Source organism: Somniosus microcephalus, unplaced genomic scaffold (genome assembly GCF_052327205.1).
Source record: "Somniosus microcephalus isolate GS21.2 unplaced genomic scaffold, FLI_Smic_1.0 unresolved_chr1, whole genome shotgun sequence".
NCBI lineage: Eukaryota > Metazoa > Chordata > Chondrichthyes > Squaliformes > Somniosidae > Somniosus > Somniosus microcephalus.
The window spans coordinates 116,221,902-116,239,072 of record NW_028225179.1 but is presented as its reverse complement, the minus strand read 5'-3'; the positions used below and the strand labels follow the sequence as shown (position 1 = coordinate 116,239,072).

At 52.6% G+C, this 17,171-nt stretch overlaps 1 protein-coding gene across 1 annotated transcript in view; it reads right to left on the bottom strand.

The window, feature by feature from the left end:
* Positions 1-17,171, bottom strand: part of LOC147095734 (CD166 antigen-like) — an 86,702-nt gene that overhangs the window by 3,913 nt on the left and 65,618 nt on the right. Inside the window, exons 8-11 of the mRNA XM_085974782.1 lie at positions 12,872-13,004; positions 11,894-11,929; positions 9,188-9,223; positions 5,127-5,256 (exon numbers count right to left, since the gene is read on the bottom strand). Coding sequence (XP_085830908.1) covers positions 5,127-5,256; positions 9,188-9,223; positions 11,894-11,929; positions 12,872-13,004 — 335 coding nt within the window. The remainder of the gene's footprint in view (positions 1-5,126; positions 5,257-9,187; positions 9,224-11,893; positions 11,930-12,871; positions 13,005-17,171) is intronic.

Here is a 17,171-nt window from a genome sequence, read left to right as displayed (position 1 = left end):
AGTCTGTGCTGAGTTACACACAGGGCCCTAGGCTCAACACGGAGTCTGTGCTGAGTTACACACAAGGCCCCAGGCTCCACATGGAGTCTGTGCTGAGTTACACACAAGGTCCCAGGCTCCACATGGAGTCTGTGCTGAGTTACACACAAGGCCCCAGGCTCCACATGGAGTCTGTGCTGAGTTACACACAAGGCCCCAGGCTCCACATGGAGTCTGTGCTGAGCTACACACAAGGTCCCAGGCTCCACATGGAGTCTGTGCTCAGTTACACACAAGGTCCCAGGCTCCACATGGAGTCTGTGCTGAGTTACACACAAGGCCCCAGGCTCAACACGGAGTCTGTGCTGAGTTACACACAAGGCCCCAGGCTCCACAAAGAGTCTGTGCTTAGTTACACACAAGGCCCCAGGCTCCACATGGAGACTGTGCTGAGTTACACACAAGGCTCCACAGGGAGTCTGTGCTGAGTTACACACAAGGCCCAGGCTCCACATGGAGTCTGTGCTCAGTTACACACAAGGCCCCAGGCTCCACATGGAGTCTGTGCTGAGTTACACACAGGGCCCTAGGCTCAACACGGAGTCTGTGCTGAGTTACACACAAGGCCCCAGGCTCCACATGGAGTCTGTGCTGAGTTACACACAAGGTCCCAGGCTCCACATGGAGTCTGTGCTGAGTTACACACAAGGCCCCAGGCTCCACATGGAGTCTGTGCTGAGTTACACACAAGGCCCCAGGCTCCACATGGAGTCTGTGCTGAGCTACACACAAGGTCCCAGGCTCCACATGGAGTCTGTGCTCAGTTACACACAAGGTCCCAGGCTCCACATGGAGTCTGTGCTGAGTTACACACAAGGGCCACAAGCTCCACATGGAGTCTGTGCTGAGTTACACACAAGGCCCCAGGCTCCACATGGAGTCTGTGCTCAGTTACACACAAGGCCCCAGGCACCACATGGAGTCTGTGCTCAGTTACACACAGGGCCCCAGGCTCCACATGGAGTCTGTGCTGAGTTACACACAAGGCCGCAGGGTCCACACGGAGTCTGTGCTGAGTTACACACAAGGCCCCAGGCTCCACACGGAGTCTGTGCTGAGTTACACACAAGGCCCCAGGCTCCAAATGGAGTCTGTGCTGAGTTACACACAAGGCCCCAGGCTCCACATGGAGTCTGTGCTGAGTTACACACAGGGCCCTAGGCTCCACACGGAGTCTGTGCTGAGTTACACACAAGGCCCCAGGCTCCACAAAGAGTCTGTGCTGAGTTACACACAAGGCCCCAGGCTCCACATGGAGTCTGTGCTGAGTTACACACAAGGCTCCACAGGGAGTCTGTGCTGAGTTACACACAAGGCCCAGGCTCCACATGGAGTCTGTGCTGAGTTACACACAAGGCCCAGGCTCCACATGGAGTCTGTGCTCAGTTACACACAAGGCCCCAGGCTCCACATGGAGTCTGTGCTGAGTTACACACAAGGCCCCAGGCTCCACATGGAGTCTGTGCTGAGTTACACACAGGGCCCTAGGCTCCACACGGAGTCTGTGCTGAGTTACACACAAGGCCCCAGGCTCCACATGGAGTCTGTGCTGAGTTACACACAAGGTCCCAGGCTCCACATGGAGTCTGTGCTGAGTTACACACAGGGCCCCAGGCTCCACATGGAGTCTGTGCTGAGTTACACACAAGGCCCCAGGCTCCACAAGGAGTCTGTGCTCAGTTGCACACATGGTCCCAGGCTCCACATGGAGTCTGTGCTGAGTTACACACAGGGCCCCAGGCTCCACATGGAGTCTGTGCTGAGTTACACACAAGGCCCCAGGCTCCACATGGAGTCTGTGCTGAGTTACACAAAAGGTCTCAGGCTCCACATGGAGTCTGTGCTGAGTTACACACAAGGCCCCAGGCTCCACATGGAGTCTGTGCTGAGTTACACACAAGGCCCAGGCTCCACATGGAGTCTGTGCTGAGTTACACACAGGGCCCAGGCTCCACATGGAGTCTGTGCTGAGTTACACACAAGGCCCCAGGCTCCACATGGAGTCTGTGCTCAGTTACACACAAGGCCCCAGGCACCACATGGAGTCTGTGCTCAGTTACACACAGGGCCCCAGGCTCCACATGGAGTCTGTGCTGAGTTACACACAAGGCCCCAGGCTCCACATGGAGTCTGTGCTCAGTTACACACAAGGCCCCAGGCACCACATGGAGTCTGTGCTGAGTTACACACAAGGCCGCAGGCTCCACATGGAGTCTGTGCTCAGTTACACACAAGGCCCCAGGCACCACATGGAGTCTGTGCTGAGTTACACACAGGGCCCCAGGCTCCACATGGAGTCTGTGCTGAGTTACACACAGGGCCCCAGGCTCCACATGGAGTCTGTGCTGAGTTACACACAAGGCCCAGGCTCCACATGGAGTCTGTGCTGAGTTACACACAAGGCCCCAGGCGCCACATGGAGTCTGTGCTGAGTTACACACAGGGCCCCAGGCGCCACATGGAGTCTGTGCTGAGTTACACACAAGGCCCCAGGCTACACATGGAGTCTGTGCTGAGTTACACACAAGGCCCTAGGCTCCACATGGAGTCTGTGCTGCATTACACACAAGGCCCCAGGCTCCACATGGAGTCTGTGCTGAGTTACACACAAGGCCCCAGGCTCCACACGGAGTCTGTGCTGAGTTACACACAAGGCCCCAGGCTCCACACGGAGTCTGTGCTGAGTTACACACAAGGCCCCAGGCTCCACACGGAGTCCATGCTGAGTTACACACAAGGCCCCAGGCACCACATGGAGTCTGTGCTGAGTTACACACAGGGCCCCAGGCTCCACACAGAGTCTGTGCTGAGTTACACACAAGGCCCAGGCTCCACATGGAGTCTGTGCTGAGTTACACACAAGGCCCCAGGCTCCACATGGAGTCTGTGCTGAGTTACACACAAGGCCCCAGGCTCCACATGGAGTCTGTGCTGAGTTACACACAAGGCCCCAGGCTTCACATGGAGTCTGTGCTGAGTTACACACAAGGCCCCAGGCTCCACATGGAGTCTGTGCTGAGTTACACACAGGGCCACAGGTTCCATATGGAGTCTGTGCTGAGTTACACACAAGGTCCCAGGCTCCACACGGAGTCTGTGCTGAGTTACACACAAGGCCCCAGGCTCCACATGGAGTCTGTGCTGAGTTACACACAGGGCCCCAGGCTCCACATGGAGTCTGTGCTGAGTTACACACAAGGCCCCAGGCTCCACATCGAGTCTGTGCTGAGTTACACACAAGGCCCCAGGCTCCACATGGAGTCTGTGCTGAGTTACACACAAGGCCCCAGGCTCCACATGGAGGCTGTGCTGAGTTACACACAAGGCCCAGGCTCCACATGGAGTCTGTGCTGAGTTACACACAGGGCCCAGGCTCCACATGGAGTCTGTGCTGAGTTACATACAAGGCCCCAGGCTCCACATGGAGCCTGTGCTGAGTTACACACAAGGCCCCAGGCTCCACATGGAGTCAGTGCTGAGTTACACACAAGGCCCCAGGCTCCACACGGAGTCTGTGCTGAGTTACACACAAGGCCCCAGGCTCCACATGGAGCCTGTGCTGAATTACACACAAGGCCCAGGCTCCACATGGAGTCTGTGCTGAGTTACACACAAGGCCCCAGGCTCCACATGGAGTCTGTGCTGAGTTACACACAAGGCCCCAGGCTCCACATGGAGTCTGTGCTGAGTTACACACAAGGCCGCAGGCTTCACATGGAGTCTGTGCTGAGTTACACACAAGGCCCCAGGCTCCACACGGAGTCTGTGCTGAGTTGCACACAAGGCCCCAGGCTCCACATGGAGTCTGTGCTGAGTTACACACAAGGCCCCAGGCTCCACACGGAGTCTGTGCTGAGTTACACACAAGGCCCCAGGCTCCACATGGAGTCTGTGCTGAGTTACACACAAGGCCCCAGGCTCCACACGGAGTCTGTGCTGAGTTACACACAAGGCCCCAGGCTCCACACCGAATCTGTGCTGAGTTACACACAAGACCCCAGGCTCCACATGGAGTCTGTGCTGAGTTACACACAAGGCCCCAGGCTCCACACGGAGTCTGTGCTGAGTTACACACAAGGCCCCAGGCTCCACATGGAGTCTGTGCTGAGTTACACACAAGGCCCCAGGCTCCACACGGAGTCTGTGCTGAGTTACACACAAGGCCCCAGGCTCCACACCGAATCTGTGCTGAGTTACACACAAGACCCCAGGCTCCACATGGAGTCTGTGCTGAGTTACACACAAGGCCCCAGGCTCCACACGGAGTCTGTGCTGAGTTACACACAAGGCCCCAGGCTCCACATGGATTCTGTGCTGAGTTACACACAGGGCCCCAGGTTCCATCTGTGCTGAGTTACACACAAGGCCGCAGGCTGCACCTGTGCTGAATTACACACAAGGCCCCAGGTTCCACCGAGTCTGTGCTGAGTCAGCTGATCTCAGAGGGAGAGGCGAAGAATTTTTGGGAGGGAATTCCGGAGCTTAGGGCCCAGGCAGCTGAGGGCACGGCCACCAATGGTGGAGGGTTTGAAATCGGGTCTGTGCAAGAGACCAGAATTGGAGGAGCGCAGAGATCTCGGAAGGATTGTTGGGCTGGAGGAGGTTACAGAGATAGGGAGGAGGTGAGGCCTTGAAGGAATTTGAAGACAAGGATGAGAATTTTAAAGCAGTAGAAGTATTGCCTTTAGCGACTATTTTTGCTTGGTCGCCATGGCAGTAACTTGGGCTTAAACATTCCAATGGCTGTTAACTCAGAAATGGCGGCAGAATCGAGGACTGGGAGTGCGCGATTCTGTGATGGGCACTCCAGGAATTTTAAACCTTTAAGCCACCACATGGAGAGCGGTTGAGGCGAGTAGCATAGACGCATTTAAGAGGAAGCTGGATAAATACATGAGGCAGAAAGGAGTAGACGGCTATGTTGATGGGGTGAGATGCAGTAGGGGTGGGAGGAGGCTGGTGTGGGGCATAAACACCGGCACGGGCCAGTGGGGCCGAATGGCCTCTTTCGGTGCTGTAAATTCCATGTAGCTTCAGGATGTGGGAGTGATGTCTCTTTGCTGGGGGAATGTGAAAGGTTGACTCACTTCTCTGCCTTCTTCCTGTGGTAGCACACGTAATAGGCTATGGTGGTGAAGAAAGCAACGAACATTAACGTCACTATGATTCCAATAACCATCCCAGCCTTGTTCAGTGGTTTGAGGTCTCCGTGACGACCTGCGAACAGTAACGTCAAATTATACAAGAGATACATAAAGGAGGCCAGCGGGAAATAAAGCTACTTCATGCGTGCAGCCAATAAAATTCTCCCTCCTTTGGCTTTAACTCGCTCCATGGCCTTTGCCCCTCCCTGTCCCTGTGCCCTCCCCCTGCCTTACAACTCCTCCCGAACTCTCCATTACGTTAATTCTTGTGCACGCCTTCACTCCCTTCGCCCCCACCATTGGCGGCCGTGCCTTCAGCTGCCTAGGCCCCCCACACTCTGGAATTCCCTCCCTAAACCCCTCCGCCTCTCCACTGCCCTTCCCTCCTATCAGTCCCTCCTTAAAACCCACTTCTTTCCCGAAACTTCTTGCTATGCCTCATGCTCCCTAATTCCTCGGCATGGTTCTTGTTTGACGCCAGTATTTTGGGACGTTTTTCTATGGTAAAGATGCCAGATAAATGCAAGTTATTGTGGCGTGACAACAGGACACAGAGGATACACAATGGGATAGACATGGATATAGAAAGTACACAATGGGTAATAACAGGAGACAGAGGGTACACAATGGGATAGACATGGATATAGAAAGTACACAATGGGATAGACATGGATATAGAAAGTACACAATGGGTAATAACAGGCAGGACACAGAGGGTACACAATAAATGACAATGGGATATGAAATCAACAATGGATGACAGTGGGATATAGATATCCAATGGAATATGGAGGATCAATAATTGGGTGTAGTCATTTATAGAAGACTAGCTGGGGAGCCCCGCGTTGCGAGGGCAATTTTGGGGCGCGAGGGCAATTTTGGGGCGTTTGGTCTCCCTGCCCCTGTGTGTCCCCCCTCTCCCTGTCATGTCCTCTCCCTGTCCTATCCCTCCCCTCTCTCCCTCCCTTCCCTCCCTCCCCTCCCCTCCCTCTCCCCTCCCCCGCTCCCCTCCTCCCCTCCCCCGCTCCCCTCCTCCGCTCCCCTCCCCCGCTCCCCTCCCCTCCCCCGCTCCCCTCCCCTCCTCCCCTCCCCCGCTCCCCTCCTCCCCCGCTCCCCTCCTCCCCCGCTCCCCCACTCCCCTCTGTCCCTCTCTCCGGCCCCTCCCCCTGCCTAGCGCCTGAGGTCCGGTGCCGTTGCTGAGGTCCCCCGCGTATCGCGCGGCTGATGGACGGCCGCTGCGGGCGGGCGGGCAGCGCATGCGCGGTGCGAGGGCAATTTTGGGGCGTTTGGTCTCCCTGCCCCTGTGTGTCCCCCCTCTCCCTGTCATGTCCTCTCCCTGTCCTATCCCTCCCTCCCCTCTCTCCCTCCCCTCCCCTCTCTCCCTCCCTCCCCTCCCCTCTCTCCCTCCCTCCCCTCCCCTGTCTCCCTCCCCCCTCTGTCCCTCTCTCCGGCCCCTCCCCCTGCCTAGCGCCTGAGGTCCGGTGCCGTTGCTGAGGTCCCCCGCGTATCGCGCGGCTGATGGACGGCCGCTGTGGGCGGGCGGGCAGCGCATGCGCGGTGAGTGTGGGCGGCGTATGCGCGGTGAGTGCGGGCGGCGCATGCGCGGTGAGTGCGGGCGGTGCATGCGCGGTCAGCGCGAGCGGCCCGCGGGAGCCGGCAAGGCCGTTAGCGAGCGGGAAACTTCGGGCGGCGCGCCCGCGCTCCGTCCGCGACACCTGAGAGGGGGAAGTAGAGAGAGACAGAGAGGGAAGAGGAGAAGGAGAGAGAGGGAAGAGGGGAGAGGGAAGAGGAGAAGGAGAGAGAGGGAAGAGGAGAAGGAGAGAGAGAGAGGGAAGAAAGAGAGAGAGAGAGAGAAATTTTTTCAGCTTCAGGCCCCGAGTCCCCCCTGCGCGAGGGTGAGGAGGAGGGGGGGGGGGTTGCTAAACACAATATAAAACTCAAATAAATTGTTAATTAATTGCCTAACACATAATTGAAATATTTACCTTAGTTCCCTAACACACAGAAAGTGTGGGGGAAAAAATCGTGGAAAATCAAGATGGCGGCCACTCACCTCGGTTCAGAAGGATAAGGCCCGCCCACACACGCACCGATTGGTCGACCGGTCAGGTCACCGAAGCGTAGGATTGGTCAATCGTCGAGTCACTCGACACTCAACTGTAGGAAGACCTCGACGTCACACGGTCGCTAATGAGATGCTAATGAGCGGAACGCTGAACATTTTTGGGATACCGCGGGCGGGATTTTTGTGCGGCCGAAACGTAAATACGCCGATGACCGGTCTGGAATCGCAAGCTTTCTTTTGAGGCGACGCGCGCGTCGGTACGCTCTGTAACTTCCAAACGTATAGAGACCAGGCGGACAGACAGACAGACAGAAGAGCCGCTTTATATATATAGACTAGCTGGGGAGCCCCGCGTTGCGAGGGCAATTTTGGGGCGCGAGGGCAATTTTGGGGCACGAGGGCAATTTTGGGGCGCGAGGGCAATTTTGGGGCGCTTGGTCTCCCTGCCCCTGTGTGTCCCCCCTCTCCCTGTCATGTCCTCTCCCTGTCCTATCCCTCCCACCCCTGTCTCCCTCCCTCCCTCCCCTCGCCCACCCGCTCCCCTCCCCACCCCCGCTCCCCTCCCCACCCCCGCTCCCCTCCCTCCTCCCGTCGCCCACCCCCTCCCCTGTCTGTGTCCCTCCCTCCCCCGCTCCCCTCTGTCCCTCTCTCTGGCCCCTCCCCCTGCCTACCTGAGGTCCGGTGCTGTTGCCAGAGCGGGAATGCTGAGCGGTGGCCGGCGCCGGGAGTGGGCTCTCGCGGCCGGCGCATGCGCGGTCAGTGCGGCCGGCGCATGCGCGGTCAGTGCGGCCGGCGCATGCGCGGTCAGTGCGGCCGGCGCTTGCGCGGTCAGTGCGGCCGGCGCATGCGCGGTCAGTGCGGCCGGCGCGAGCGCCCTGCGATTTCCAGAGGCTCGCGCGCCCCCGCGATTTCCCGAGGCTCTCCCCCCCCCCGCGATTTCCCGAGGCTCTCCCCCCCCCCCGCGATTTCCCGAGGCTCTCCCCCCCCCGCGATTTCCCGAGGCTCTCCCCCCCCCGCGATTTCCCGAGGCTCTCCCCCCCCGCGCGATTTCCCGAGGCTCTCCCCCCCCCATTAAATTGTTATTTAATTCCCTAACACATCATTAAAATATTTACCTTAGTTCCCTAACACAGAGAAAGTGTGGGGGAAAAAATCGTGAAAAATCAAGATGGCGGCCACTCACCTCGGTTCAGAAGGATAAGGCCCGCCCACACACGCACCGATTGGTCGACCGGTCAGGTCACCGAAGCGTAGGATTGGTCAATCGTCGAGTCACTCGACACTCAACTGTAGGAAGACCACGACGTCACATGGTCGCTAAAGAGATGCTAATGAGCGGAACGCTGAACGTTTTTGGGATACCGCGGGTGGGATTTTTGTCCGGCCGAAACGTAAATACGCCTATGACCGGTCCGGAATCGCAAGCTTTCTTTTGAGGCGACGCGCGCGTCGGTACGCTCTGTAACTTCCAAACGTATAGAGACCAGGCGGACAGACAGACAGACAGACAGAAGAGCCGCTTTATATATATAGATATACAATTGGGGAGAGTCAGAGAGAGCACAAAGTGGGATTCAATGGGATATTGAGAATACACAATGGGGTAGATTCAGATAGAGGGGGCACAAAGTGGGGTTCAATGGGATATAGAGGCTACACAGTATAATGTTGCCTTAATAAATAACCATATCACAGAAATTATGGGCTGGAAGTCCCTGCTGGCGATATTAGTGGACGAACGGTATCAAGTGGTCGTCCTCTGTCTGCTATCTGATTGGAGGTAGGTTAACGCCTCTGTTAAAATGGCAGCGGGAGGAATGTCACGTGACCGTCTTAAACGCCTGTCCGCTAATTTCCCCCTGATTGAGCGATCACCGCCCAGGTAAGATTTAATCTAACATTGGACCGTCAAACACCGCGCTCCAGACGAGTTCCATACCTCCTGAATGACTTTCCTCAGCAATGGGTTGAATGACTGTTGAAACAGAAAATGATAAAATGTTACAGCAAAATCCTTTTTCCACACCCTCCCCGCCCCCTCCATTCGAAGCTGCTTTACTTTACCTCTTGTGTTATGGGTAACCCTTTGGACAGACACTCACAGGCATGCGATTTTACAGTGAGCAGGGAGCACAGAAGTGGGAAATTTAGCCGTGCGCAAATTGGCTGCCACATTATGACAGTGACTCCACTTCAAAAGTACTTCATTGGCTGTAAAGCGCTTTGAGACGTCCTGAGGTCGTGAAAGGCGCAATAGAAATGCAAGTCTTTATTTTTATTTTTCCCCTCAATAGTTTTACCCGGTTTGCCCTCGCCTCCTGAAGGTGCTGCCCCTGGCTGGCACAATTCCAAGGGTACCGACTCGTACCTCACACCAGTGGTCGTTTCTCACTCGTGAATGCCGGTAGGCTATTCTACCACACGGGCATCACAGTCTAGCCTGACCACCCCCCCACCCACCCCCTGCACCCGCAAACATTTCAGCAGGAGTCACTGTACAGGGATCAGGAGCAGGAATCCTTTTTAAAAATTCGTTTATGGGATGTGAGCGTCGCTGGCAAGGCCGGTATTTATTGTCCATCCCCAGTTGCCCTTGAGAAGGTAGTGCTGAGCTGCCTTCTTGAACTGGTGATGGTACTCCCACAGTGCTGTTAGGGAGGTAGTTCCAGGATTTTGACCCAGCGACGATGAAGGATTGGCGATCCTGGTTGGTGATCACCCCCCTGGACCCCCTCCTCTAATTCGGAGCCACCAAGGCCATTCTTGTGTCCTCAGCTGACAACCCTGAACTCAGCACAGTTCCGTATGCCTCACTTCCACACTTCACAGTACGTTTCCATACTAAGCCACTAGGGGAGCTGTAAGCCAACACTGAAACAGGAGAGCCAACGTGGAGGCGTGGAGTACAACGAAGTCCAATACCACCTTCAGTGTGCCAGTGCAGCCTTCGGTCGCCTGAGGAAGAGAATGTTTGAAGACCAGGACCTCAAACCCGGCACCAAGCTCATGGTCTACAGAGCAGTAGTGATACCCGCCCTGCTGTATGCCTCAGAGACATGGACCATGTACAGCAGGCACATCAAAGCACTGGAGAGGTACCACCAATGCTGCCTCCGCAAGATCCTGCAAATCCATTGGCAGGATAGGCGCACCAACGTCAGTGTTCTCGCTCAGGCCAACATCCCCAGCATCGAAGCTTTGACCACACTCGATCAGCTCCGATGGACGTGCCACATCGTCCGTATGCCCGATACGAGACTCCCAAAACAAGCGCTCTACTCGGAGCTCCGACACGGCAAGAGAGCCCCAGATGGGCAGAGGAAACGCTTCAAGGACACCCTCAAAGCCTCCTTGAAAAAGTGCAGCATCCCCACTGACACCTGGGAATCCCTGGCCCAAGACCACACAAAGTGGAGGATAAGCATCCGGGAAGGCACCGAACACAGCGAGTCTCTTCGCCAGGAGCAAGTGGAAGCCAAGCGCAGGCAGCGGAAGGAGCGCACATCAACCCAAGCACCCCACCCACCCGCCCCTTCAACCACCGTCTGCCCCACCTGTGACAGAGACTGTAGGTCCCGCATTGGGCTCATCAGTCACCTGAGAACTCAATTTTAATGGGAAGCAAGTCCTCCTCGGTTCTGAGGGACTGCCTAAGCGAAGAATGGTGTACAACAGCAAGGAAGTTATGCTAAACTCTTTATAAAACACTGGTTAGGTTTCAGCTGGAGCACTGTGTTCAATTCTGGGCACCACACTTTAGGAAGGATGTCCTGGGAGAGGGCGCAGAAGAGATTTACTATAATGGTACCAGGGATGAGGGACTTCAGTTACGTGGAGAGACTGGAGAAGCTAGGATTGTTCTCCTTAGAGCAGAGAAGGTTAAGAGGAGATTTAATAGAGGTGTTCAAAATCATGAACAGTTTTGATAGAATAAAAAGGAGAAACTGTTTCCATTGGCAGGAGGGTCGGTGATTAGAGGACACAGATTTAAGATAATCGGGAAAAAAACAGAGGAGGAGATGAGGAGATTTTTTTTACCCAGCGAGTTGTTGCGATCTGGAACGCGCTGCCTGAAAGGGCGGTGGAAGCAGATTCAATAGTAACTTTCAAAAGGAATTGGATAAATACTTGAAAAGGAAAAAATTGCAGGGCTACGGGGAAAGAGCGGGGAGTGGGGCTAATTGGACCGCTCTTTCAAAGAACTGGCACAGGCACGATGGGCCGAATGGCCTCCTTCGGTGCTGTGTCATTCCATGAACTAACTAAAGATGGAGCTGTAAGGGATCTTGGAGTCTTAGTAAAAACAATGTTAAACATGTCCAACCAATGCTTAGCAGCAGTTAGGGATGGGCAATAAATGCTGGCCTTGCCAGCGACGCCCACATCCCATGAACGAATACAACAAAAAAGTCAACGAAGCCAATAGGATGTTGAAGTACAATAGATAACAGAGTCAGAGGAAGTCATGATCATACTGTACAGCGCTCTGGCTTTGAGCATTGCGTCCAGTTTTGGGCACCCAGACACACTTGGACCTCTTGTTCTGATCTTAACTTGTCTCATTGTAATAATACTAACGGATTAGTCCTCACTCTGCGCTGGGTCAAGATCAAGCAGCTCTCGAATAAATCATTGGAAATCTTACCTCCTCCTTCTTCTAACGCATTGTTATCCTCGCTTGCTGCAAAAAGTACACAAGGAAAAATAAATCAGAAAACCACAAGTAATAATATACCTGTTGACCTACATTGGCTCCCGGTCCGGCAATGCCTCGATTAAAAAATTCTCATCCTTGTTTTCAAATCCCTCCATGGCTCTCGCCCCCCCCCCCCATCTCTGTAATCTCCTTCAGCCCCACAACCCTCCGAGATCTCTGCGCTCCTCCAATTCTGGTCTCTTGAGCATCCCCGATTTTAATCGCTCCACCTTTGGCAGCCATGCCTTCAGCTGCCTGGGCTCTGGAATTCTCTCCCTAAATCTCTCCGCCTCTCTTTCCTCCTTTAAGACGCTCCTTAAAACCTACCTCTTTGACCAAGCTTTTGGTCACCTGTCCTAATATCTCCTTATGTGGCTCAGTGTCAAATTTTGTTTGATAATCGCTCCTGTGAAGCACCTTGGAATATTTTACTACGTTAAAGGCGCTATATAAATACAAGTTGTTGTTATTCTCCCAGTGTGATAGTTTATCTCCCATCTGTGTCAGCTGTGGCTCAGTGGATAGCACACTTGCTTCTGAGTCAGAAGGTTGTGGGTTCGAGTCCCACTCCAGGGACTTGAGCACATAAATCTAGGCTGACACTCCGGTGCAGTGCTGAGGGAGCGCTGCACTGTCGGAGGTGCCGTCTTTCGGATGAGATGTTAAACCGAGGCCCCGAAGAAGAGTAGGGGAGTTCTCCCCGGTGTCCTGGGCCAATATTTATCCCTCAATCAACATCACAAAAACAGATTATCTGGTCATTATCACGTTGCTGTTTGTGGGAGCTTGCTGTGCGCAAATTGGCTGCCGTGTTTCCTGCCTTGCAACAATCACTACACTCTACTGCATCGGCTGAGGCCACGAATAAATGCAAATCTTTCTTTTACTCGTACAACTGGTTTAGGTGTACAGGAGGGAATTGCTTACCTTCCACTTGGATTACCCTGACAGCTGATTGGGTGTTGAAGTCGAAGTCAAAGACAGTGCACCGGTATTCCCCTTCGTCCCGCTTCGTCACCGCCCGCAGCCTGTACTGGGCCAAGGCACTCAGCTGCTTCCCCTGAGATTAAGGTCCAACAGTCAATATCGTTCCGACAGCACAACACATCGCTTTAAACACCGGGGTGGGCGGGGGTAAGGTTAACCTAACCCTCCTGGCGGGGACGGAGTGAGATAGGGTCGTGTTTAAGCATAAAATCGGACGGGAGTGTAAAACGGGCATGCGACCTGAACATAAGAACATAAGACGTAGGAGCAGGAGTCGGTCATTCGGCCCCTCGAGCCTGCTCCACCATTCAATAAGATCATGGCTGATCTGATCTTGGCCTCAACTCCACTTCCCTGCCCACTCCCGATAACCCTTGACTCCCTTATCATTGAAAAATCTGTCTATCTCCACCTTAAATATATTCAACGACCCAGCCTCCACAGCTCTCTGGGGAAGAGTATTACAAAGATTCATGAGACTCTGAGAGAAGAAATTCCTCCTCAATTCCGATTTAAAAGGGTGCCCCCTTCTGAAACTATGCCCCCTAGTTCTAGATTCCCCCACGAGGGGAAACATCCTCTCTGCATCTACCCTGTCAAGCCCCCTCAGAATCTTATATGTTTCAATAAGATCCCCTCTCATTCTTCTAAACTCCAATGAGTATAGGCCCAACCTGCTCAACCTTTCTTCACAAGACAACCCTTTCATCTCTGGAATCAACCTCATGAACCTTCTCTGAACTGCCTCCAATGCAAGCATATCCTTCCTTAAATAAGGAGACCAAAACTGTACGCAGTACTCCAGGTGTGGTCTCACCAACGCCCTGTACAGTTGTAGCAGGACTTCCCTATTTTTATACTCCATCCCCCTTTGCAATAAAATCTGCACCCGTCCCATTCCCGCCTGGTGGGTTAGGTTAAAAGTAAGACCGTCTCCCCGCACTCCCCCCGACGCCCCCCCCCCCCACCGCCAGTACTGCTTATAAATGTCGGATAGCCAGGTGGTGAAGGATCGAAAACTAGAGCCTAGCCTTTTACAAAAGCAAAACACCGCGGATGCTGGAAATCTGAAATAAAAACAGAAAACGCTGGAAACACTCAGCAGGTCAGGCAGCATCCGTGGAGAGAGAAACAGAGTTAACGTTTCAGGTCGATGACCCTTCGTCAGAACTGGAAAAAGTTGGCGATGTAACAGATTTTAAGCATGTGTAGGGGCAGGGAAAGGGGGGAGGGAAGGAAAGAACAAAAGGGAAGGTCTGTGATAGGATGGAAGGCAGGAGAGATTAAGAGACAAAAGGGATGATGGTGCGAGGCAAAAGGAGATGGTAATGGGACAAGTTAAGAAACAAAAGATGGCTCTAGAGGAAGCGTAAATGGCAATGGCAGAATGATCGACAACTGCCATGTGAGGGAGAGGGGGGAAAAATGATAGGGGCAGAGGTTATGGTCTGAAATTGTTGAACTCGATGTTGAGTCCAGAATGCCGAATCGAAAGGTGCTGTTCCTCGAGCTTACGTTGAGCTTCATTGGAACCTAGCCTTTCAGTTGCTTACAAGCCTTAATTTACAGAGGACACACATTATATACCACGCAATCCCAAGATCAGCTCGCAACCCTTCCCCAGCCTACTCCCATATATAAGTGCACGAGAGAGTCCCCCGATTAATACCCACCACCAATGTTAGGGGGATAGGGCAGGAAACTGGAGTTGAGGTCGAAGATCAGTCATGATCTTATTGAATGGCAGAGCAGGCTTGAGGGGCCGAATGGCTGACTCCTGCTCCTATTTCTTATGTTCTTATGTTCCCTTAAATTTTTGGGGGGGATGTGTGGCCCATTCAAACGTCCGCGGTTATTTCTATAGAAATGGAAAAAGTTGGAGATGAAGCCGGCCTGCGTGGGACCTCCAGAGCGCTGCGCGGCTGCACAGCTTAAAGGGAACGTGGCCCTCCGCCTGAATACAATTAACACCCAACTGCTATACCCCGCCTGAATACAATTAACACCCAACTGCTATACACCGCCTGAATACAATTAACACCCAACTGCTATACACTGCCTGAATACAATTAACACCCAACTGCTATACACCGCCTGAATACAATTAACACCCAACTGCTATACACCGCCTGAATACAATTAACACCCAACTGCTATACACTGCCTGAATACAATTAACACCCAACTGCTATACACCGCCTGAATACAATTAACACCCAACTGCGATACACCGCCTGAATACAATTAACACCCAACTGCGATACACCGCCTGAATACAATTAACACCCAACTGCGATACACCGCCTGAATACAATTAACACCCAACTGCGATACACCGCCTGAATACAATTAACACCCAACTGCTATACACCGCCTGAATACAATTAACACCCAACTGCTATACACCGCCTGAATATAATTAACACCCAACTGCTATACACCGCCTGAATACAATTAACACCCAACTGCTATACACCGCCTGAATACAATTAACACCCAACTGCTATACACCGCCTGAATACAATTAACACCCAACTGCTATACACCGCCTGAATACAATTAACACCCAACTGCTATACACTGCCTGAATACAATTAACGCCCAACTGCTATACATCGCCTGAATACAATTAACACCCAACTGCTATACACCGCCTGAATACAATTAACACCCAACTGCTATACACCGCCTGAATACAATTAACACCCAACTGCTATACACTGCCTGAATACAATTAACACCCAACTGCTATACACCGCCCGAATACAATTAACACCCAACTGCTATACATCGCCTGAATACAATTAACACCCAACTGCTATACATCGCCTGAATACAATTAACACCCAACTGCTATACACTGCCTGAATACAATTAACACCCAACTGCTATACACCGCCCGAATACAATTAACACCCAACTGCTATACACCGCCTGAATACAATTAACACCCAACTGCTATACATCGCCTGAATACAATTAACACCCAACTGCTATACACCGCCTGAATACAATTAACACCCAACTGCTATACACCGCCTGAATATAATTAACACCCAACTGCTATACACCGCCTGAATACAATTAACGCCCAACTGCTATACACCGCCTGAATACAATTAACACCCAACTGCTATACACCGCCTGAATATAATTAACACCCAACTGCTATACACCGCCTGAATACAATTAACACCCAACTGCTATACACCGCCTGAATACAATTAACACCCAACTGCTATACACCGCCTGAATATAATTAACGCCCAACTGCTATACACCGCCTGAATACAATTAACGCCCAACTGCTATACACCGCCTGAATACAATTAACACCCAACTGCTATACACCGCCTGAATATAATTAACGCCCAACTGCTATACACCGCCTGAATACAATTAACGCCCAACTGCTATACACCGCCTGAATACAATTAACACCCAACTGCTATACACCGCCTGAATATAATTAACACCCAACTGCTATACACCGCCTGAATACAATTAACACCCAACTGCTATACACTGCCTGAATACAATTAACACCCAACTGCTATACACCGCCCGAATACAATTAACACCCAACTGCGATACACCGCCTGAATACAATTAACACCCAACTGCGATACACTGCCTGAATACAATTAACACCCAACTGCTATACACCACCTGAATACAATTAACACCCAACTGCTATACACCGCCTGAATACAATTAACACCCAACTGCTATACACCGCCTGAATACAATTAACACCCAACTGCTATACACTGCCTGAATACAATTAACACCCAACTGCTATACACCGCCTGAATATAATTAACACCCAACTGCTATACACCGCCTGAATACAATTAACACCCAACTGCTATACACCGCCTGAATACAATTAACACCCAACTGCTATACACTGCCTGAATACAATTAACACCCAACTGCTATACACTGCCTGAATACAATTAACACCCAACTGCTATACACCACCTGAATACAATTAACACCCAACTGCTATACACCGCCTGAATACAATTAACACCCAACTGCTATACACCACCTGAATACAATTAACACCCAACTGCTATACACCGCCTGAATACAATTAACACCCAACTGCTATACACCGCCTGAATACAATTAACACCCAACTGCTATACACCACCTGAATACAATTAACACCCAACTGCTATACACCACCTGAATACAATTAACACCCAACTGCTATACACCACCTGAATACAAT